The sequence below is a fragment of the Struthio camelus genome, chromosome 29 (assembly GCF_040807025.1).
Source record: "Struthio camelus isolate bStrCam1 chromosome 29, bStrCam1.hap1, whole genome shotgun sequence".
Lineage (NCBI taxonomy): Eukaryota > Metazoa > Chordata > Aves > Struthioniformes > Struthionidae > Struthio > Struthio camelus.
Genome location: NC_090970.1, coordinates 885,599 through 906,795, shown reverse-complemented (window position 1 = coordinate 906,795; position 21,197 = coordinate 885,599). Strand labels below are relative to the sequence as shown.

At 66.1% G+C, this 21,197-nt stretch overlaps 1 protein-coding gene across 3 annotated transcripts; it reads right to left on the bottom strand.

Annotated features, from left to right (window-relative positions):
- Positions 1-3,448: 3,448 nt before the first annotated feature.
- LOC138062825 (protein NDRG2-like) lies at positions 3,449-20,002 on the bottom strand. Of its 3 annotated transcripts, XM_068921869.1 has the most exons (15): positions 19,958-20,002; positions 19,522-19,572; positions 18,473-18,581; positions 17,383-17,503; positions 15,943-16,005; positions 15,745-15,805; positions 15,547-15,633; positions 14,063-14,119; positions 12,004-12,098; positions 10,071-10,115; positions 9,778-9,829; positions 9,625-9,672; positions 9,508-9,543; positions 9,326-9,377; positions 3,449-6,386 (listed from the first exon to the last, which is right to left on the bottom strand). In XM_068921869.1, exons 2-15 carry the CDS (start codon positions 19,567-19,569, stop codon positions 6,259-6,261), a joined length of 1,002 nt encoding a protein of 333 aa, XP_068777970.1. In that variant the 5' UTR covers positions 19,570-19,572; positions 19,958-20,002; the 3' UTR covers positions 3,449-6,258. The 3 variants fall into 3 exon arrangements, with proteins under 3 accessions (XP_068777970.1, XP_068777972.1, XP_068777971.1); XM_068921871.1 differs by lacking the exon at positions 19,522-19,572 and having other exon boundaries at positions 19,958-19,968; XM_068921870.1 differs by lacking the exon at positions 9,625-9,672 and having other exon boundaries at positions 6,206-6,386.
- Positions 20,003-21,197: the final 1,195 nt, after the last annotated feature.

Below are 21,197 nucleotides of genomic sequence, written 5' to 3'. Positions count from 1 at the left end.
GGCCCAGGCGTCCGGGCAGACCCAGTTCCCCGAGGGGCCCAGGCGTCCGAGGGGCCCGGGCATCCGGGCAGACCCAGTTCCCCAGAGGAGCCCAGGCGTCCAAGGGGCCCAGGCGTCCGGGCAGACCCAGTTCCCCAAGGGGCCCAGGCGTCCGAGGGGCCCAGGCGTCCGGGCAGACCCAGTTCCGAAAAGGGGCCCAGGCGTCCGGGCAGACCCAGTTCCCAAAGGGGCCCAGGCGTCCGGGAACACCCAGTTCCCCGAGGGGCCCAGGCGTCCGGGCAGACCCAGTTCCCCAGAGGGGCCCAGGCGTCCGGGCAGACCCAGTTCCCCGAGGGGCCCAGGCATCCGAGGGGCCCAGGCGTCCGGGCAGACCCAGTTCCCCCAGGGGCCCAGGTGTCCGAGGGGCCCAGGCGTCCGGGCAGACCCAGTTCCCCAAGGGGCCCAGGCGTCCGAGGGGCCCAGGCGTCCGGGCAGAACCAGTTCCAAAAAGGGGCCCAGACGTCCGAGGGGCCCAGGCGTCCGGGCAGACCCAGTTCCCCGAGGGGCCCAGGCGTCCAAGGGGCCCAGGCGTCCGGGCAGACCCAGTTCCCCGAGGGGCCCAGGCGTCCGAGGGGCCCAGGCGTCCGGGCAGACCCAGTTCCCCAAGAGGCCCAGGCGTCCGAGGGGCCCAGGCGTCTGGGCAGACCCAGTTCCCAAAGGGGCCCAGGTGTCCGAGGGGCCCAGGCGTCCGGGCAGACCCAGTTCCGAAAAGTGGCCCAGGCGTCCGAGGGGCCCAGGCGTCCGGGCGGACCCAGTTCCCCGAGGGGCCCAGGCATCCGAGGGGCCCAGGCGTCCGGGCAGACACAGTTCCCCCAGGGGCCCAGGGGTCTGAGGGGCCCAGGCGTCCGGGCAGATCCAGTTCCCCCAGGGGCCCAGGCGTCCGAGGGGCCCAGGCGTCCGGGCAGACCCAGTTCCCCGAGGGGCCCAGGCGTCCGAGGGGCCCAGGCGTCCAGGCAGAACCAGTTCCAAAAAGGGGCCCAGACGTCCGAGGGGCCCAGGCGTCCGGGCAGACCCAGTTCCCCGAGGGGCCCAGGCGTCCAAGGGGCCCAGGCGTCCGGGCAGACCCAGTTCCCCAAGGGGCCCAGGCGTCCGAGGGGCCCAGGCGTCCGGGCAGACCCAGTTCCCCAAGAGGCCCAGGCGTCCGAGGGGCCCAGGCGTCTGGGCAGACCCAGTTCCCAAAGGGGCCCAGGTGTCCGAGGGGCCCAGGCGTCCGGGCAGACCCAGTTCCGAAAAGTGGCCCAGGCGTCCGAGGGGCCCAGGCGTCCGGGCGGACCCAGTTCCCCGAGGGGCCCAGGGGTCTGAGGGGCCCAGGCGTCCGGGCAGACACAGTTCCCCCAGGGGCCCAGGGGTCTGAGGGGCCCAGGCGTCCGGGCAGATCCAGTTCCCCCAGGGGCCCAGGCGTCCGAGGGGCCCAGGCGTCCGGGCAGACCCAGTTCCCCGAGGGGCCCAGGCGTCCGAGGGGCCCAGGCGTCCGGGCAGACCCAGTTCCGAAAAGGGACCCAGGTGTCCGAGGGGCCCAGGCGTCCGGGCAGACCCGGTTCCCCAGAGGGGCCCAGGCGTCCGGGCACATCCAGTTCCGAAAAGGGGCCCAGGCGTCCGGGCAGACCCGGTTCCCCAGAGGGGCCCAGGCGTCCGGGCACATCCAGTTCCGAAAAGGGGCCCAGGCGTCCGGGCAGACCCAGTTCCCCAAGGGGCCCAGGCGTCCGAGGGGCCCAGGCATCCAGCAGACCCAGTTCCGAAAAGTGGCCCAGGCGTCCGAGGGGCCCAGGCGTCCGGGCAGACCCAGTTCCAAAAAGGGACCCAGGCGTCCGAGGGGCCCAGGCGTCCGGGCAGACCCAGTTCCCCAAGGGGCCCAGGCGTCCGAGGGGCCCAGGCGTCCGGGCAGACCCAGTTCCGAAAAGGGGCCCAGGCGTCCGAGGGGCCCGGGCGTCCGGGCAGACCCAGTTCCCCAGAGGGGCCCAGGCGTCCGAGGGGCCCAGGCGTCCGGGCACATCCAGTTCCCCGAGGGGCCCAGGCGTCCGAGGGGCCCAGGCGTCCGGGCGGACCCAGTCGTCTGTGGAGTTTCACCCCAGAGAAACACTTTTTTCAGCAAAAATTAAAGTTTTCCTGGGCGGGCCCTTGTAGAAACACGTTTTGGGGGCCGTTGATGACCCGATTTGGGGCGTTTTCACCCAATTTGGCTCTTTTGCTGCTTTCTCCCCTCGAGGGCCAACGACCTGCTGCAAAAAAAACCCAGTTTCATCGGCCGCCAGAACCCGCGATTTTGGGAAAAACGAGAATTTCGGCGGCGCCCCAGAGCCGCCTTTGGGCCGTTTCGGTGCGGTTTAGCATGTTTTTTGCGTTCTTGTGGCAAACTTCCGTCGATTTTAAGCAGCTTTGGGGGGTTTTGCATTTTTATCAGATTTTGAGTACGTTTTTGGCAATTTTCGTCAATTTTTTGACTTCCGGTAGATTCGGGGGGTTTTCATAGATTTTTAGGACATTGGCCAATTTTAGCAGCGATTTAGTAGATGGTGGTGGTTTTTAGCAGGTTTAGGGAAATTTGGGGTGATTTCGGCAGATTTTGGGCCTGTTTTTCGTGCATTTCCACAGCTTTTTCGTCCATTTTGGCAGGTTTTAGTAGATATTTAGTAAATTTGAGGCCATTTTGCGCTTTTCGTCGCTTTTCAGCAGATTTGTGGCAGATTTTTAGGCTATTTCAGTCGATTCTCAGTATATTTCAGTCGATTTTTGTGGTTTCACCCGTTTTCCCCCCTCCCCGGGCAGGATTTTGGGGCAGTTTCACCCTACTTGGCTCCCCCAGCCCGCGCCGGGCTGCCGCTACTGACGCCGCCATGGCGCCGCCCGCACTGCGCATGCGCGCGGCGCCGAAGGGGGGCGGGGCGCCGGCCGCTCCATGAGCTGCGCATGCGCGAAGCATTTCTGGGGCGGGGGGAACCGCCGCTCCTCCGCACTGCGCATGCGCAGGTCCCTCATTGGGCGGGGTGAAGAGCGGTTCCTCCGCAGTGCGCATGCACTGATCGCTGGCTCGGGAGGGGGGGGCGAGGCCTGCCCACTACGCATGCGCAGACTGGAGGCGTGGCCAGAACGGGGCGGCTGCGCGGTGCTGCGCATGCGCTCACCGCCAACGCGCGGGAGGGGGGGGGACTATCAGCAGAGCAGTGCGCATGCGTCTGCCGCCGCCGCGCAGGGGCGGGGTGGAGCGCCTCCTGCACGCTGCGCATGCGTATTTCCCTGAAGCGAGGGGGAAAGCTCAGGGCTGTGCGCATGCGTGCTCCGCTCATCCGGCGGGCGGCAGGACCGCGCGGTACGCAACCAAGGCGGGGGGGTGTGGGCACTCTGCGCTTGCGCGCTGCCGCCTAGACCCGCGCGCATGCGCACTGCCCCCTCCTTTCCGCGAAATGGCGGCGCGGTGGCGACAGGCCGCTGCGGCCCGGTGCGGGGTTGGGGGGGGGGGGGAACCGGGACCCCGGGGGAGGGGGCTCAACCCCCCCTCCTCCCTCAAGGCCGACACAGGCACCGGGAGCCGTTTGCACTGCAGCGTTTATTGCCACGGGCCCGGTTGACCCAGCTTTGGCGGTGGGGGGGGGGCGGGCACTGCGCGGGCAGAGGTCAAAGGTCGGAGGTCACTCGCCGAGGGGGGGGCAGGGAGGTGGGGGGTGGTAAATGGGGGTGTTGGGGGGTCTGGGGAGGTTTTGGGGGGATATTGGGGGGGTCTGGAGGGGTTTGGGGGGGTCCAGGTGGGTCTAGGATGCTTCAGGGGGGTCTGGGGAGGTTTTAGGGGGATATTGGGGGGTCTGGAGGGGTTTGGTGGGGTCCAGACAGGTCTAGGAGGCTTCGGGGGGGGGTCTGGGGAGGTTTTAGGGGGATATTGGGGGTCTGGAGGGATTTGGGGGGGTCCAGACAGGTCTATGAGGCTTTGGGGAGGGTCTGGGGAAGTTTTAGGGGGATATTGGGGGGTCTGGAGGGGTTTGGGGGGGTCCAGGCAGGTTTAGGAGGCTTCAGGGGGGTCTGGGGAGGTTTTAGGGGGATATTGGGGGGTCTGGAGGGATTTGGGGGGGGTCCAGGTGGGTCTAGGATGCTTCGGGGGGGTCTGGGGAGGTTTTAGGGGGATATTGGGGGGTCTGGAAGGGTTTGGGGGGGTCCAGGTGGGTCTAGGATGCTTTGGGGGGGGTCTGGGGAGGTTTTAGGGGGATATTGGGGGGTCTGGAGGGGTTTAGGGGGGGTCCAGACAGGTCTAGGAGGCTTTGGGGGGGTCTGGGGAGGTTTTAGGGGGATATTGGGGGTCTGGAGGGATTTGGGGGGGTCCAGACAGGTCTAGGAGGCTTTGGGGGGGTCTGGGGAAGTTTTAGGGGGATATTGGGGGGTCTGGAGGGGTTTGGGGGGGTCCAGGCAGGTTTAGGAGGCTTCAGGGGGGTCTGGGTAGGTTTTAGGGGGATATTGGGGGGTCTGGAAGGGTTTGGGGGAGTCCGGGGGGGTCCAGGCGGGTCTAGGAGGCTTCGGGGGAGGTCTGGGGAGGTTTTAGGGGAATATTGGGGGGTCTGGAGGGGTTTAGGGGGGGGTCCAGGTGGGTCTAGGAGGCTTCAAGGGGGTCTGGGGAGGTTTTAGGGGGATATTGGGGGGTCTGGAAGGGTTTGGGGGGGGTCCAGGTGGGTCTAGGAGGCTTCAGGGGGGTCTGGGGAGGTTTTAGGGGGATATTGGGGGGTCTGGGAGGGACCGAGGGATGTGGGAGGCTTTAGACGGGTCCAGGGTGGTCTGGGAAGGTTTGGGGGGGTCTAGGAGGACTTTAGAGGGATTTGGGGGCGTCAGAAGAGAGTTTTGGGGTATCCAGGGGGGTCTAGGAGGGTTTTAGGAGGATATTAGGGGATCTAGGAGGCTTTTGGGGGGTTCAAGGGGATCTGGGGAGTGTTTGGGGGGATATTGGGGGTCTGGGGAGGGTTTTGGGGGGTCCAGAAGGGTCTGGGGAGGTTTTGGGGGGGATATTGGGGGATCTGGGAGATGTTTGGGGGTCCAGGGAGGTCTAGGAGAGTTTTACGGGGATATTGGGGGGTCTAGGAGACTTTTAGGGGGTTCAAGGAGATCTGGGGAGGGTTTGGGGGAGTATTGCGGGGTCTGGGAAGGTTTTTGGGGGGGTCCAAGTGGGTCTAGGAGGCTTTGGGGGGGGCTCAGGGGGGTCTGGGAAGGGTTTTAGGAGGATATTGGTGGGTCTAGAAGGCTTTTGGGGGGTCCAAGGGGGCCTGGGGAGGGTTTGGGGGAGATATTGGGGGGGTCTGGGAGATGTTTGGGGGTCCAGAGGGGTCTGGGAAGATTTGAGGGGTATTGGAGGGATCTGGGGGGATATTGGAGGGGTCTGAGGGGATATTGGGGGATCTGGGGAAGATTTGGGGGGATATTGCGGGGGATATCGAGTCTGAGAGGGGGTCTGAGGAAGATTTGGGGGGATATTGGGGGGGATATCGAGTCTGAGAGGGGGTCTGAGGAGGATTTGGGGGGATATTGGGGGATATCGAGTCTGAGAGGGGGTCTGGGAAGGATTTGGGGGGATATTGGGAGGATATCGAGTCTGAGAGGGGGTCTGAGGAGGATTTGGGGGGATATTGGGGGGGATATCGAGTCTGAGAGGGGGTCTGGGAAGGATTTGGGGGGATATTGGGGAGGATATCGAGTCCCGGGGGGTCTGGGAAGGATTTGGGGGGGATATCGGGGGGGATATCGAGTCTGAGAGGGGGTCTGGGGAGGATTTGGGGGGATATTGGGGAGGATATCGAGTCCAGGGGGATCTGGGGAGGATTTGGGGGGATATTGGGGGGATATCGAGTCCAGGGGGGGTCTGGGAAGGATTTGGGGGGATATTGGGGGGGATATCAAGTCCAGGGAGGGGGTCTGGGAAGGATTTGGGGGGATATTGGGAGGATATCGAGTCCAGGGGGATTTGGGGGGATATTGGGGGGGACATCGAGTCCGGGGGGGGGTCTGGGGAAGATATGGGGGGATATTGGGGATATCGGGTCTGGGAAGGGTTTTGGGGGGGATATCGGGGGGGATATCGAGTCCAGGGGGGTCTGGGGAGGATTTGGGGGGATATTGGGGGGGTATCGAGTCCGGGGGGGGGGCGTCTGGGGAGGATTTGGGGGGATTTCGAGTCTGGGGAGGGTTTTGGGGGGGGGGCTATGGAGTCCGGGGGGGATCTGGGGAGGATTTGGGGAGGGGGCGGCGGGTTCAGCAGGCGGCGGGCGAAGCCTCGCTGCCCCGCGACAGGCTCCGGGCCCGGCCGCCGTCGCCCGAGGCGCCGCTGGAGAGCGAGGCCGTGCGCGACCGCGACAGCCGTGTCATGCACGACGATGCCACTGCGGAGGGGGCGGGGGCGAGTTAGGCCACGCCCCCGCCCCTCGGAGGCCACGCCCCCGCCCCCCCGCGTAATAGCGCAGCTCCGGCAGGGAGAGCGCTGGCTGCTGCCCCCTGGCCACGCCCACTCCCTCCGCTGGCCACGCCCATTCCACCCCGGCCACGCCCACCCCGGCCGCGCCCCCTTCCTCTTGGCCCGTTCTCCCCACCGTCGATACACACGCGCTGGCCACGCCCCCTCCCGCCCCATTGGCCCACTTCACCGCTGGCCACGCCCCCTCCGCTGCAACGCTTCCCCCGTTGCCCCGGCAACGCTTCCCTCTCCCCGACCCAGTCAGCAGCCACCCCATTGGGCCAGACCGCTGCAGGCCACGCCCCCTCCACCGCTACCCTCCCCTCCGCGCCCCGTTGCCCCGGCAACACTCCCGCTCCCCCCCCCCCGGCCCAGTCAGCAGCCACCCCATTGGCCCAGCCCGCCGCAGCCCTCCCCTCCGCGCCCTGTTGCCCTGGCAACGCTGTCCCCACCCAGTCAGCAGCCCTCCCCTCCGCGCCCCGTTGCCCTGGCAACGTTCCCCCCGCCCAGTCAGCAGCCATCCCATTGTCCCAGCCCGCCGCAGCCCTCCCCTCCGCGCCCCGTTGCCGTAGCAACGTTCCCCCCCGCCCAGTCAGCAGCCCTCCCCTCCGCGCCCCGTTGCCCTGGCAACGTTCCCCCGCCCAGTCAGCAGCCCTCCCCTCCTCGCTCCGTTGCCCTGGCAACGTTCCCCCGCCCAGTCAGCAGCCCTCCCCTCCGCGCCCCGTTGCCCTGGCAACGTTCCCCCCGCCCAGTCAGCAGCCATCCCATTGTCCCAGCCCGCCGCAGCCCTCCCCTCCGCGCCCCGTTGCCGTAGCAACGTTCCCCCCCGCCCAGTCAGCAGCCCTCCCCTCCGCCCCCCGTTGCCCTGGCAACGTTCCCCCGCCCAGTCAGCAGCCCTCCCCTCCGCGCCCCGTTGCCCTGGCAACGTTCCCCCGCCCAGTCAGCAGCCCTCCCCTCCGCGCCCCGTTGCCCTGGCAACGTTCCCCCGCCCAGTCAGCAGCCCTCCCCTCCTCGCTCCGTTGCCCTGGCAACGTTCCCCCGCCCAGTCAGCAGCCCTCCCCTCCGCGCCCCGTTGCCCTGGCAACGTTCCCCCGCCCAGTCAGCAGCCCTCCCCTCCGCGCCCCGTTGCCCTGGCAACGTTCCCCCCGCCCAGTCAGCAGCCCTCCCCTCCGCGCCCCGTTGCCCCGGCAACACTCCCCCCCCCCTCCCCGGCCCAGTCAGCAGCCATCCCATTGGCCCAGACCGCCGCCGGCCACGCCCCCTCCGCCCAACCCTCCACAGTGCCCCGTTGCCCCGGCAACGGCTCCCCGGCCCAGTCAGCAGCGACCCCATTGGCCCAGCCCGCCGCCGGCCACGCCCCTCCATTCTCCACCCCGCCCCGCCTTCCCGCTTGGCCACGCCCCCCGGGAGCCCGCGCCGCGCCCCATTGGCTGCGTGTCCCCCTTCCCCGCCGGCCACGCCCCCTCCACCCCCCGGCCACGCCCCCCCCGCCTGGAGGGGGAGGAGCACACGTGACGTAGTGCAGGGAGGGGGGAGAGAGGCGCACACGCGTGACGGTGGGGGGGGGGGGTGGGGCAGCACACGTGACCGCGGAGGGGGCGGAGCACAGCACACGTGACCTGCCCCCGCCCCCCGCACACGCGTGTCGGCCGGTACCTGGGCCGAGGCGGCGGTCGGGCAGGTTGGGGACTGGGGGGAGGGGGGAGAGGGTAATTACCCGGAGCGGGGGGGGGTAAATACCCGGGGGGGGCTTAATTACCCGGAACGGGGGGAGGGGAGGTTCATTACCCTATGGAGAGAGCTAATTGCCCCATAAGGGGGTTAATTACCCTACGGGGGGACTTAATTGCCCCTGGGGGGGCTTAATTACTCCATAAGGGGGTTAATTACCCTATGAGGGAAGCTAATTGCCCCATAAGGGGGTTAATTACCCTATGGAGGGAACTAATTGCCCCTGGGGGGGCTTAATTACTCCATAAGGGGGTTAATTACCCTATGGGGGGAGCTAATTGCCCCTGGGAGGGCTTAATTACCCTATGGGGGGAGCTAATTGCCCCTGGGAGGGCTTAATTACCCTATGGGGGGAGCTAATTGCCCTATGAGGAGCTTAATTACCCTATGAAGGGACCTAATTGCCCCTGGGGGGGGTTAATTACCCTGTAGGGGGAGCTAATTGCCCCTGGGAGGGCTTAATTACCCTATGGGGGGAGCTAATTGCCCTATGAGGAGCTTAATTACCCTATGAAGGGACCTAATTGCCCCTGGGGGGGGTTAATTACCCTATAGGGAGAGCTAATTGCCCCTGGGAGGGCTTAATTACCTTATGGGGGGAGCTAATTGCCCTATGAGGAGCTTAATTACCCTATGAAGGTACCTAATTGCCCCTGGGGGGGGTTAATTACCCTATAGGGGGAGCTAATTGCCCCTGGGAGGGCTTAATTACCCTATGAAGGGACCTAATTGCCCCTGGGAGGGGTTAATTACCCTGTAGGGGGAGCTAATTGCCCCTGGGAGGGCTTAATTACCCTACAGGGAGGTTAATTACCTTATGGGGGGGAGCTAGTTGCCCTTGGTGGGGGTTAATTACCCTATGGGGGGGTTAATTACCATATGGGGGGAGCTAATTGCCCCTAGGGGGGCTTAATTACCCTATGGGGTGGTTAATTACCATATGGGGGGGAGCTAATTGCCCCTAGGGGGGCTTAATTACCCTACACGGAGTTTAATTACCCTATGGGGGGAGCTAATAGCTCCTGAGGGGGGTTAATTGCCCTATGGGGGAACCTAATTGCCCCTGGCAACCTAACCCCCCCCCCCAGCACCCCCCAGGGCTTTAATTAATTAAGAAGCGGCGCGCTAATTACTCACTGTAGCCCATGCCCTGCACGAAGTACTTGAAGGCCTCGGTGAGCTTGGCGGGCTGCGGGGGGGGAGGGGAGGGGTCATGACCTCTGACCCCCCGTGACCCCTGACCCCACCCCCGTGACCCCTGACCCCCCCGTGACCCCTGACCCCCCGTGACCCCTGACCCCCCATGACCCCCCCCTCACCTGGCTGATCTGGGGCTGCCCGCCGCCGTCGGCCATCTGCGGGGAGGAAAAGGGGGCGTGGCCACGCGTGGGGAAGGGGGCGTGGCCACGCTGGGGGGGGAAAGGGGGCGGGGCTACCTTGAGGAAGGAGGTCTGGGTGGGGTCCAGCCGGGCGTTGCATTCCACCTAGAGGGGGAGCGGGAGGAGGGGGGCGGGGCTTGGCGGCCGTGGCCACGCCCCCCCTGCGTCACGGCCCCGCCCCCTCGCCTGAGCTCCGCCCCCCCCACTCACCACGGCGTCCTCATGGGGGGAGCTGTCGCCCACCACCAGCAGCACCGGGCACCTGGTTTTTTTTGGGGGGGGGGGGAGGCGGAGTCACGCGTGGGTGACCTCTGACCCCCCCAGGGTCAAGGGTCACGGTGTGGGGGGGTTGGTGTGGAGTCACGTGGGAGATGGGGGTGGCTGGGGAGGTCAAGGGTCGCGGTGGGGGGATGGGGGTCATCATGCGGGGGATGGTCAGGGGTCGCATGGGGGGGTCATGCAGGGGTCAGGGGTCACGCGGGGGGGGGTCAGGGGTCGCTCACTTGAGGGGGCCGTCGCCGCTGCGCTCCAGGCCCAGGTCCCGGCGGCTGTTGGGGGGGTCGGGGGGGGGGGGTCGCTCTGGTCCCCCTTGACCCCGTTGACCCCCCCTTGACCCCACTTGACCCCGTTGACCCCCCTTGACCCCACTTGACCCCGTTGACCCCCCCCTTGGCCCCATTGACCTCCTGCTGGCCCAGTTGACCCCCCATTGTCGCCCCGTTGGTCCCGTTGACCCCCTATTGGCCCTGTTGACCCCATTGACCCCTCTGTTGACCCTACTGACCCCCCCGTTGGTCCCGTTGACCCCCCCCTATTGGCCCAGTTGACCCCCAGTTGACCTGAATGGCCCCCCCCATCCACCCAGTTGCCCCCCACTGGCCCCTTTGACCCCCTATTGGCCCAGTTGACCCCCATTGACCCCCCCGTTGACCCTACTGACCCCCTGTTGGTCCCATTGATCCCCCCCATTGGCTCAGTTGACCCCCAATTGACCTGAATGGCCCCCTCGTTGGCCCAGTTGCCCCCCTGCTGGCCCCATTGACCCCCTATTGGCCCAGTTGACCCCTTGACCCCCTGTTGACCCCACTGACCCCCTGCTGATCCCACCCTTGGCCCAGTTGACCCCCATTGACCCCCCCATTGACTCTACTGACCCCCCCATTGGCCCTGTTGATCCCCCCCTTGGCACAGTTGACCCCCAGTTGACCTGAATGACCCCCCTGTTGGCCCAGTTGTCCCCCCATTGGCCCCATTGACCTCCTGCTGACCCAGTTGACCCCATTGGCCCCCCCCTGTCGGCCCAATTGCCCACCCGTTGACCCCACTGACCCCGTTGGCCCAGTTGCCCCCCCGTTGGCCCTATTGACCCCCCCCATTGGCCTAGTTCTGCCCACTTGACCCCACTGACCCCCCCATTAGCCCAGTTGCCCCCCCCTGCTGACCCATTGGTCCCCCATTTACCCCCCACTGACCTCCCCGTAGGTCCAGTTGCCCCCCCCGTTGGCCCCATTGACACCCCCATTGACCCAGTTTCCCCCCCATTGACCTAGCTGGCCCCAGTTGGCCCAACTGCCCCCCCATTGGCTCCCCGTTGGACCCATTGACCTCCCCCAGTTGGCCCAGTTGCCCCCCGTTGGCTCAGTGGTCCCACCACCACCCCAGTTGCCCCCCCAGTTGCCCCCATTGACCCCTGTTGACCCCCGTTGGCCTAGTTGCCCCCCCATCTCCCCAGTTGCCCCCCAGTCACCCCAGTTGTCCCCATTGACCCCCCCACTGGCCCCGTTGATTGCCCACCACCCCAGTAGCCCCCCCATTCACCCCTATTGACACTCCATTAGCCCCATTGCCCCATCACCACCCCAGTTGCCCCTGCATCTCCCCAGTTGCCCTCCATTGGCCTATTTACCCCCCCCAGTAGCCCCCGTTGACCCCCTCACTGACCCACTTGCCTCGTCACCTCAGTTGCCCCCCAATTGCCCCCATTGACCCCCGTCACCCCAGTTGCCCCCTCATTGACCTATTTACACCCCCATTAGCCCCCGTTGACCCTCCCATTGGCCCAGTTGCCCCTCTGGCAGCCCAATGGCCCCCTAGTCTGCCCCAGTTGCCCCCCAGTAGCTCCCTAGCCATCCCAGTAGCCCCCGTTGACCCCCTCACTGACCCAGTTGTCTCATCACCTCAATTGCTCCCCAGTTGCCCCCATTGACCCCTGTCACCCCAGTTGCCCCCTCATTGATCCCCCCAGTAGCCCCTGTTGACCCTCCCATTGGCCCAGTTGCCCCTCCAGCACCCCAATTGCCCCCTAGTCTGCCCCAGTTGCCCCCGTTGACCCCCCCTTTGGCCCAGTCACCCCCCCATCACCCCAGTGGTCCCCCATTGGCCTATTTTCCCTTCCAGTAGCCCCGGTCACCCCCCCATCGGCCCCCATCGCCCCACCTGTTGTACATGGCCCAGTAGAGGGGGGTGTTGGGGGCCGCCGCCAGGGCCCGGCGCCGCTGCTGCACCAGGGCCGAGTTGGCCGCGAGCTCCTCCTGTGGGGACGGTGCCCGGATACCCCAAATCCCCCCCAAAAATACCCCCGGATACCCCCGCAATGCCCCAAAATACCAAAAAATTACATCAAATTACACAAAAACACCCCCAAAATACCCCACGCCACCCCCAGGACATGGTGACCATGAGGTCCTCCCGCGGGGACGGCGCCCACACACCCTAAAGCCCCCTGATTTCCCCCAAAATATCCTCAAATACCCCCGCAATACCCACAAATGCCAAAAATGTACCTCCAATATACCCCAAACATACCCAAAATACCCTCCAAATAGCTCCCAGGATGTGGTGGCCATGAGGTCCTCCTCCAGAGACAACACCCGGATACCCCAAATCCCCCCAGTTAACCCCAAAATTCCCCCTAGATACTCCTGCAATAGCCCCCAAATACCCCAAAATGACACCAAAATAGCAAAATACCCTCAAAATGCCCCGCTAGATGTGGTGGCCATGAGGTCCTCCTGCGGGGGATGGCGCCTGGATACCCCAAATCCCCCCGATTACCCCCAAAATTGCCCCAGATACCCCTGCAATACCCCCAAAATACCCCAAAATGACACCAAAATAGACCCAAAACAGCAAAATATCCCCAAAATAACCCCCAGGACATGGTGGCCAAGAGGTCCTGCTACAGGGACAGTGCCTGGATACCCAAAATACCCCCAAATACCCCCAAAACACCCCCGGATACCCCCACAGTACTCAAAAATACCCCAAATATACCCCCAACATATGCCCAAATACACAGAAAATACCCCCAAAATAGTTTCCAGGCCATGGTGGCCATGAGGTCCTCCTGCAGGGCGCCACCCAGATACCCCCCTATCCCTCATAACACCCCCAAAATACTTACAAATTCACCCAAAATACATCTAAACATGCACAAATACACCTCAAATACCCCAAAATATACCCTAAAAATGCCCCAACAACCCCCAGGTACCCCCCAGGACCTGGTGGCCATGAGGTCCTCCTGCAGTGACAACACCCAGATACCCCCCCATACACCAAAATACCCCTCACAACACCCTCAAAACATCCATAAATACACCCAAAACATACCCAAACGTGCACAAATACACCCAAAATGCCCCAACTGCCCCCAAAATACCTCTCTGGATATGGTGGCCACCAGGTCTTCTTGTTGGGATGGTAGCCAGATACCACCATACCCCCATCAATACCCCCAAAACATACCTCAACATGCACAAATACACCCAAAATACCCCCAAAATGCCCCCGAGGTCACAGTGACCAGGTCCTCCTGTGGGGACAGCACCCGAATACCCCAAAATACCCCCTAAATGCCCCCAAAACACCCTGATACACCCAAAACACCCTCAAAATACCCCACGAAATCCCCAGAAAAATGCCAAAATGCCCCAATATTGCCCCAAATGCCCCCCCCACCCCCGGACAGGGTGGCCCCGAGCAGGGATGGGACCCAGACACTCCCGACACCCAAAATACCCCAAAATACCACAACAAGCCCCCAAATAACCCCTAAACAGCCTTGCAACCCCCACATTACCCCCAAATACACCCTAAATACCCCCCAATACCCCCAGATACCCCCAAAATACCCTAATTACAACCTGATACCTGCAAATACCACCCCCAACCCCCTCTCCAGGGCATGGTGGCCACCAGGTCCTTCCATGGACATGTCAGCTTCAAGACCCCAAATACCCCCTAAATACCTCCCCAAAAACAACCTGTTACACCCAAATTGCCCGATAACCCCAAATACCCCCCCCAAATGCCCCCGTTACCCCAAAATACCTCCCTGGGACATGGTGACCATGAGCTCCTCCTCCAGGGATGTCACCCTAAATACACCCAAATACACCCCAAATATCCCCCCCCAAAGCCAAAATATCCACCAAAAAAACCCACAATAACCCAAAATACACCCAAAATACCGCCCTCCCCGCAACGGCCCCACCTGGCTGAAGAGGTGGGCCAGGATCATCTCGGTGGAGGAGGACGTCAGCCCTGAGAGCTAGAGTTGGGGCGGGGGGAGACGCAGGGACACCTCAGCCTGGGGCACCCATGGGAGACCCACGGAGGAGGTCCGTAGGGCCCCATAAGGATCTGGGGACCCACAGGGCACCCATAGAGACAAGGGGATCCAGACGGGACCCATACAGACAATAATACTTGTAGGTGACCCATAGGGACGTGGGGACCCATTAGGGGACCCATGGGAGATCCCTAGGGACATGGGGACCTATAGGGACATGGGGACCCATTGGAGGACCCATGGGAGATCCCTGGGGACACAGAGACCCATAGGGACATGAGGATCCATTGGGAACCCATGGGAGATCCCTAGGGACACAGGGACCCATTGGGGGCCCATAGAAACATGGGGAACCACTGGGGACACATAGGGACATGGGGACCCACTGGGGACCCACTAGCATCCATAGGAGACCCATAGGGACAAAGGGACCCAGAGGTCACCCATGGAAGACCCATAGGGACACGGGGACCCACAGGGGACCGTAGGAGTATGGGGACCCATAGGCAACCCATAAGGACACATAGACCCATAGGGAACCCCCTAAGAGACCCAGAGGGATACGGGGACCAATAAGTGACCGTTAGGGGACCCACAGGGACACGGGGACCCGCTGGGGAACCAGAAGGAAATGAAGACCCATAGGGACATCAGGACCCAGAGGGGATCTAGAGGAGCCCCACAGGGGATCCAGAAGGACATGGGGACCCACAGGGGACCCAGAGGGACACGGGGATCCAGAGGAGACCCATAGGAGACCCAGAGGGACATGGGGACCCACAGGGACCCATAGAAGACCCATAGGAGACCCACAGAGACATGCGGACCCTTAGGGGACCCACAGGGACACGGGGACCCACAGGGGACCCATAGGAAACCCAGAGGGACATGGGGACCCATAGGGGACCCACAGGGACACAGAGACCCATAGGGGACCCAGAGGGATATGGGGACCCACAGGGAACCCACAGGGACACAAGGACCCATGGGGACCCATAGGAGACCCACAGGGACACGGGGACCCACAGGGGACCCAGAGAGACATGAGGACCCTTAGGGGACACACAGGGACACAGGGACCCATAGAAGACCCAGAGGAGACCCAGAGGGACATGGGGACCCACAGGGGACCCACAAGGACCCGGGGACCCACAGGGGACCCATAGGAGACCCAGAGGGACATGGGGACCCACAGGGACACAGAGACCCACAGGAGACCCACAGGGACCCATAGGAGACCCATACAGCACAAGGTCCTACATGGGTCCCATAGCGGACATAGCCCCCACCCCCCATAAGGCCCGGGGTGGGGGACACAGGGAGACCCCATAGGCCCTCCCCATCGCCCCCCCACCTCGCCACAGCCCCGCCCCCATATTCCCCGCCCCCCACAGGCCCCGCCCCACCTTGTGGGCGGCCCAGTCCATCCAGCCCTTGGCGTGGGGGTCGATGTTGATGAGCACCAGCCCCTCCACGGCCTCGGGGTGCGTCATCTTTGGGGGAGGGGAAAGGGGGAAAGGGGAGATCATGTCAAGGGAGGGGTCCTGGGTGGGGGTGGTCTGACCCTCAAGGACCCCCCCCAACCCCCCGCGGCCCCCACTCACCCCGAATTTTGCCAGGATGAAGGCGCCGGCTCCCACCCCGATGCCGATGATGGTGCGGATGCTGCGGTTTTGGGGGGCGGGGGGGGGGGACGGACACGACACGCGGGACAGGTCAGCCGGGCCCTGACCCCTCCCCCCCACCTCCCTCTGGCCCCCTATGGGGCCCCCCCGACCCCCCTCCCCTGACCCCCAACTCACTTGAAGTGCTCAAGGATGCAGGGGATGGTTTCGGCCAGTTGCTCCAGGGAGGGGTACTGGTACCTGGGGGGGGGTCAAGGGGGTCGTTGGGGTCAAGGAGGGACACTGGGGCGGTCAATGGGGTCAAGGAGGGGCATGGGGGGTCAGCGAGGCCAATGGGAGGTCAAGGAGGGACATAGGGGTCAACGGGGTCAAGAAGGGGCACTGGGGGGCCTACAGGGTCAAGGAGGGGCATGGGGGGGGTCAATGAGGCCAATGGGAGGTCAATAGGGGTCAAGGAGGGGCATGGGGGTCAATGGGGCCAATGGGAGATCAATAGGGGTCAAGGAGGGACATGGGGGTCAATGGGAGGTCAACGGAGTCAAGGAGGGACATAGGGATCAATGGGGGCATGGGGATCAAAGGGGCCAATGGGAGGTCAATGGGGTCAAGGAGGGACATAGGGGGGTCAAGGAGGCCAATGTGAGGTCAACAGGGGTCAAGGAGGGGCATGGGAGTCAATGGGGCCAATAGGGGGTCAATGGAGGCCAAGGAGGGACATGGGGGTCAAGGAGGGGTAAGGGGGTCAACAGGGCCCATGAGGGGGTCAACGGGGTCAAGGAGAGGTATGGTGGTCAATGGGGTCAAAGCAGGGCATGGGAGTCAGGGCATGGGGGCCAATGTGGCGGTCAACAGGAGTCAAGGAGGGGCATGGGGGGTCAATGAGGCCAATGGGAGGTCAATAGGGGTCAAGGACAGGCATGGGGGTCAGCGGGGGGTCAATGGGGGTCAAGGAGGGGCATGGGGGTCAAGGAGGGGCATGGGGGTCAATGGGGCCAATGGGAGGGTCAATAGGGTCAAGGAGGGGCATGGGGGGTCAATGGGGCCAATGGGAGGGTCAAGGAGCGGCATGGAGGGTCAAAGGGGGGGTCAATAGGAGGTCAAGGGGTCAACTGAAGGGGTCAATGGCATCACTGGGGGTCAGTGAGGGTCAACGGCATCATTGGGGACCGACAGGGGTCAGTGGGGGTCAGCAGGGGGGGTCAACGGGGGGGGTCAATGGCATCACTGGGGGCCAACAGGGGTCAAGGGCATCATTAGGGGTCAACGGGGGAAACAGGGGGTCAGTGGCATCATTGGAGGTCAATGGGGGTCAATGGGGGGTGTCAATGGCACCATTGGGGGTCAATGGGGGTCAACGGGGGGGGAGTCAATGGGGGGGTTCGGGGGAGTCAACAGCATCATCGGAGGCCAACAGGGGTCAAGGCGGGGGTCAGTGGCACCATTGGGGGTCAATGGGGGTCAACAGAGGTCAACGGGGGGTGAGGAGGGGGTCAGTGGTCTCCACAGGAGCCAACAGGGGGTCAACGGCATCGTTGGGGGGGTCAAGGGGGGCAGAAAGGCAGGAAGGGGGGAGTGGGGAGGCCGGGGGGGCAGGGGGTGGCGGGGGCGGAGCCTGACCCCGACGGGTAGGGGGGAGCCCCGTCCTCCATGCCGGGCGGGTCCACGTGCACCACCAGGAAGCTCTTGACGATCTCCTGCATCTCCTCGTGGGCCAAGAGCGGCGCGAAGCACGACTCGTCTGGGGGGGGGGAAGAGGGGGAGAGGGGCCCAGGCGTCCGGGGAGGGGTCCACCCAATGGAGGAAGGGGCCCAGGCATCCAGGGAAGGGTCCACCCAATGGGGGAAGGGCCCAGGCGTCCGGGGAAGGGGGCCCATGCAACACGGGAAGGGCCCAGGCGTCCGGGGAAGGGGGCCCAGGCATCTGGGAAAGGGTCCACGCAATGGAGGAAGGGGCCCAGGCGTCCGGGAAAGGGTCCACGCAATGGAAGAAGGGGCCCAGGCGTCCGGGAAAGGGGCCCAGGCATCCGGGGAAGGGTCCACCCAATGGAGGAAGGGGCCAAGGCGTCCGGGCGAGATGGGGGCCCAGGCGTCCGGAGAAGAGTCCATGCAACGGAGGAAGGGCCCAGGCATCCGGGGAAGGGGCCCAGGCGTCCAGGGAAAGGGCCCAGGCGTCCGGGGAAGGGTACACCCAGTGGAGGAAGGGGCCCAGGCATCCGGGGAAGGGGCCCAGGCGTCCGGGAAAGGGTCCACGCAATGGAAGAAGGGGCCCAGGCGTCCAGGGAAAGGGGCCCAGGCGTCCGGGGAAGGGGGCCCAGGCATCCGGGGAAGGGGGCCAGGTGTCTGGGGAAGGGGGCCAGGTGTCCGGGGAGGGGGCCCAGGCGTCCGGGGAGGGGGCCCAGGCGTCCGGGGAAGGGTACACCCAGTGGAGGAAGGGGCCAAGGCGTCCGGGGAAGGGGCCCAGGCGTCCGGAGAAGAGTCCATGCAACGGAGGAAGGGGCCCAGGCGTCCGGGGCAGGGGCCCAGGTGTCCGGGGAAGGGGGCCCAGGCGTCCGGAGAAGAGTCCATGCAATGGAGGAAGGGGCCCAGGCGTCCGGGGCAGGGGCCCAGGTGTCCGGGGAAGGGCCCAGGCGTCCGGGGAAGGGTCCACCCAATGGAGGAAGGGGCCCAGGCGTCCGGGGGAGACGGGGGCCCAGGCGTCCGGCACTCACGCGTGTGCCCCACGTCGGGCCAGCCCAGCAGCGCCGGGCGCCCGGGCCGGGGGCTCCCCACGGCGGCGACGCTGACGGCCCCGTACGGCGTCTCCAGCTGGGCCCGGACCTGCGGGGGGGACACCCGTCATGAACCGTCCTCCATGTCCCCCCCCCCCAATTAACCCTTAATTGACCCCCCCTGCAATTAATCACCCCCCCGTGATTAATCACCCTCCCCAAATACCCCCCCAAAATCGCCCCCTCGTCGCCTCGATTACCCTCCCGACTGCAGACGTAATTAACCGTTAATTAACCATTAATAAACCTTTAATTAACCCTTAATTAAGTATTAATTAACCCTTAATACAGCCCTCCCCTCCAATTACTTCTCCTTAACCCCCCCCCCCGCCCCAGGAAGGCTCTGAGGGGCCTCTCTGGACGCCTGGGCCCCTTCCTGGACACCTGGGTCCCTTGCCCGGACACCTGGGCCCCTTCCCTGGACACCTGGGCCCCCCCCCGGACACCTGGGCCCCTTCCCCGGACACCTGGGCCCCTCCCCGGACACCTGGGCCCCTTGCCCGGACGCCTGGGCCCCCCTCGCCCGGACACCTGGGCCCCTTCCCCGGACACCTGGGCCCCTCCCCGGACGCCTGGGCCCCTCCCCGGACACCTGGGCCCCTTCCCGGACACCTGGGCCCCTCCCCGGACACCTGGGCCCCTTGCCCGGACGCCTGGGCCCCCCTCGCCCGGACACCTGGGCCCCCCTCGCCCGGACGCCTAGGCCCCTCCCCGGACGCCTAGGCCCCCCTCGCCCGGACACCTGGGTCCCTCTCCCAGACACCTGGGTCCCTCCCCGGACACCTGGGCCCCCCTCGCCCGGACACCTGGGCCCCTCCCCGGACACCTGGGCCCCTCTCCCAGACACCTGGGCCCCCCTCGCCCGGACACCTGGGCCCCTCCCCGGACGCCTGGGCCCCTCCCCGGACACCTGGGCCCCCGTCGCCCAGACACCTGGGCCCCCTCCCCGGACACCGGGGCCCCCGGGGCTGGGGGAGGGGTGCGCTCACCTCGGGGGGCCCCGGGGGGGCGGCGCCGACATCCCGCAGCTCCGTCATGGCCTTGGGGGGGGGGGGGAAGGGTCAGAGGTCGTGACCTCCGACCCCCCCCACCATCGACACCCCCGCTATCCCATAATTCCCCTGGCGAGGAGGGGGGAGGACCCAGGCGTCCGGGTCCCAGGAGACTGGGAAGGGCCCAGGCGTCCGGGCAGGGACCCAGGCATCTGGGAAGGGGCCCAGGCGTCCCAGCGGCACCCAAAAAGGACCCAGGCGTCCGGGAGGGGCCCAGGCGTCCGGGCAGGGACCCAGGCGTCTGAGAGGGGCCCAGGCGTCCGGGGGGCAGGTGCCCAAAGCGGTCGACTAAGCCCCGCAAGGGACCCAGGCGTCCGGGTTAGGCCTAAAAAGGGGCCCAGGCGTCCGAGAAGGGGCCCAGGCGTCCGGGTACCTCCGTTCTCCGGCCACCTTCACTTGCCTTTGACGGCGAGCGGCCCCTCCCCCACCCCTGCCCCTCCCCCCGCCCCTCCCCCCCCGGCCGCCGCCGGGGATCCCCGCCCCTCCCCCACCCGGGACACCCCCGCAGGGCGGGGCCCAGGCGTCCGGGAAGGGGGGGGCCCAGGCGTCCCCGGAGGAACCGGTTTCCTCCCCCGCTCGGAGCCCCAGGCGTCTCCCCCCCCCCCGCAGCGCCTCTTTCTGGGACGGGGCCCAGGCGTCCGGGTGCTCCCGCTCCCCCTCCCGGGGCCTCCGGGGGACCCAGGCGTCCGGGCGCCGCCGCCGGCCCAGAACTGCTTCACTGCCCGCGCGGGGCCCAGGCGTCCGGGCAAGGGGGCCCAGGCGTCCAGGGGAGGGGCCCAGGTGTCCGGGGAAGGGGCCCAGGCGTCCGGGGAGGGGCCCAGGTGTCCGGGGAAGGGGCCCAGGCGTCCGGGGAGGGGGCCCAGGCGTCCAGGGGAGGGGCCCAGGTGTCCGGGGAAGGGGCCCAGGTGTCCGGGAAGGGGCCCCGGCGTTCAGGGAAGGGGCCCAGGCGTCCGGGGAGGGGCCCAGGTGTCCGGGGGGGGCCCAGGTGTCCGGGGAGGGGCCCAGGTGTCCGGGGAGGGGGCCCAGGCGTCCGGGAGGGGCCCAGGCGTCCGGGACAGGGGTCCAGGTGTCCGCGAAGGGGCCCAGGCGTCCAGGGAGGGGCCCAGGCGTTCAGGGAAGGGGCCCAGGCGTCCGGGGAAGGGGCCCAGGTGTCCGGGGAAGGGGCCCAGGTGTCCGGGGGAGGGGCCCAGGCATCCGGGGAGGGGGCCCAGGCGTCCGGTGAAGGGGCCCAGGCGTCTGGGGAGGGGCCCAGGTGTCCGGGGAGGGGGCCCAGGTGTCCGGGGAAGGGGCCCAGGCGTCCGGGAGGGGCCCAGGCGTCCGGGGAGGGGGCCCAGGCGTCCGGGGAGGGGCCCAGGCGTCCGGGGAGGGACCCAGGTGTCCGGGGAAGGGGCCCAGGCGTCCGGGTGAGGGGCCCAGGCGTCCGGGCAAGGGGGCCCAGGCGTCCGGGAAGGTCCCAGGCGTCCGGCGAGGGGCCCAGGTGTCCGGGAAGGGGCCCAGGCGTCCGGGTTCCCGACCAGCCCCCCCCACCCCCACCCCGGCACCCACGAGCCGGACGCCTGGGCCCCTCCAGGGTGGGGGAGGGGCAGGGGCATCTCCAGGCTATAAATACCCCA

Coding starts and splice junctions, on each gene's coding strand:
- LOC138062825 (XM_068921869.1), bottom strand. CDS start 19,569: ATGACGGAGCTGCGGGATGTCGGCGCCGCCCCCCCGGGGCCCCCCGAG. Junction 9,673..9,777: donor CCCCCCATGAGGACGCCGTG/GTGAGTGGGGGG, acceptor CTCCCCCTCTAG/GTGGAATGCAACGCCCGGCT. Junction 6,387..9,325: donor CGTGCAGGGCATGGGCTACA/GTGAGTAATTAG, acceptor CCCCCTCCGCAG/TGGCATCGTCGTGCATGACA.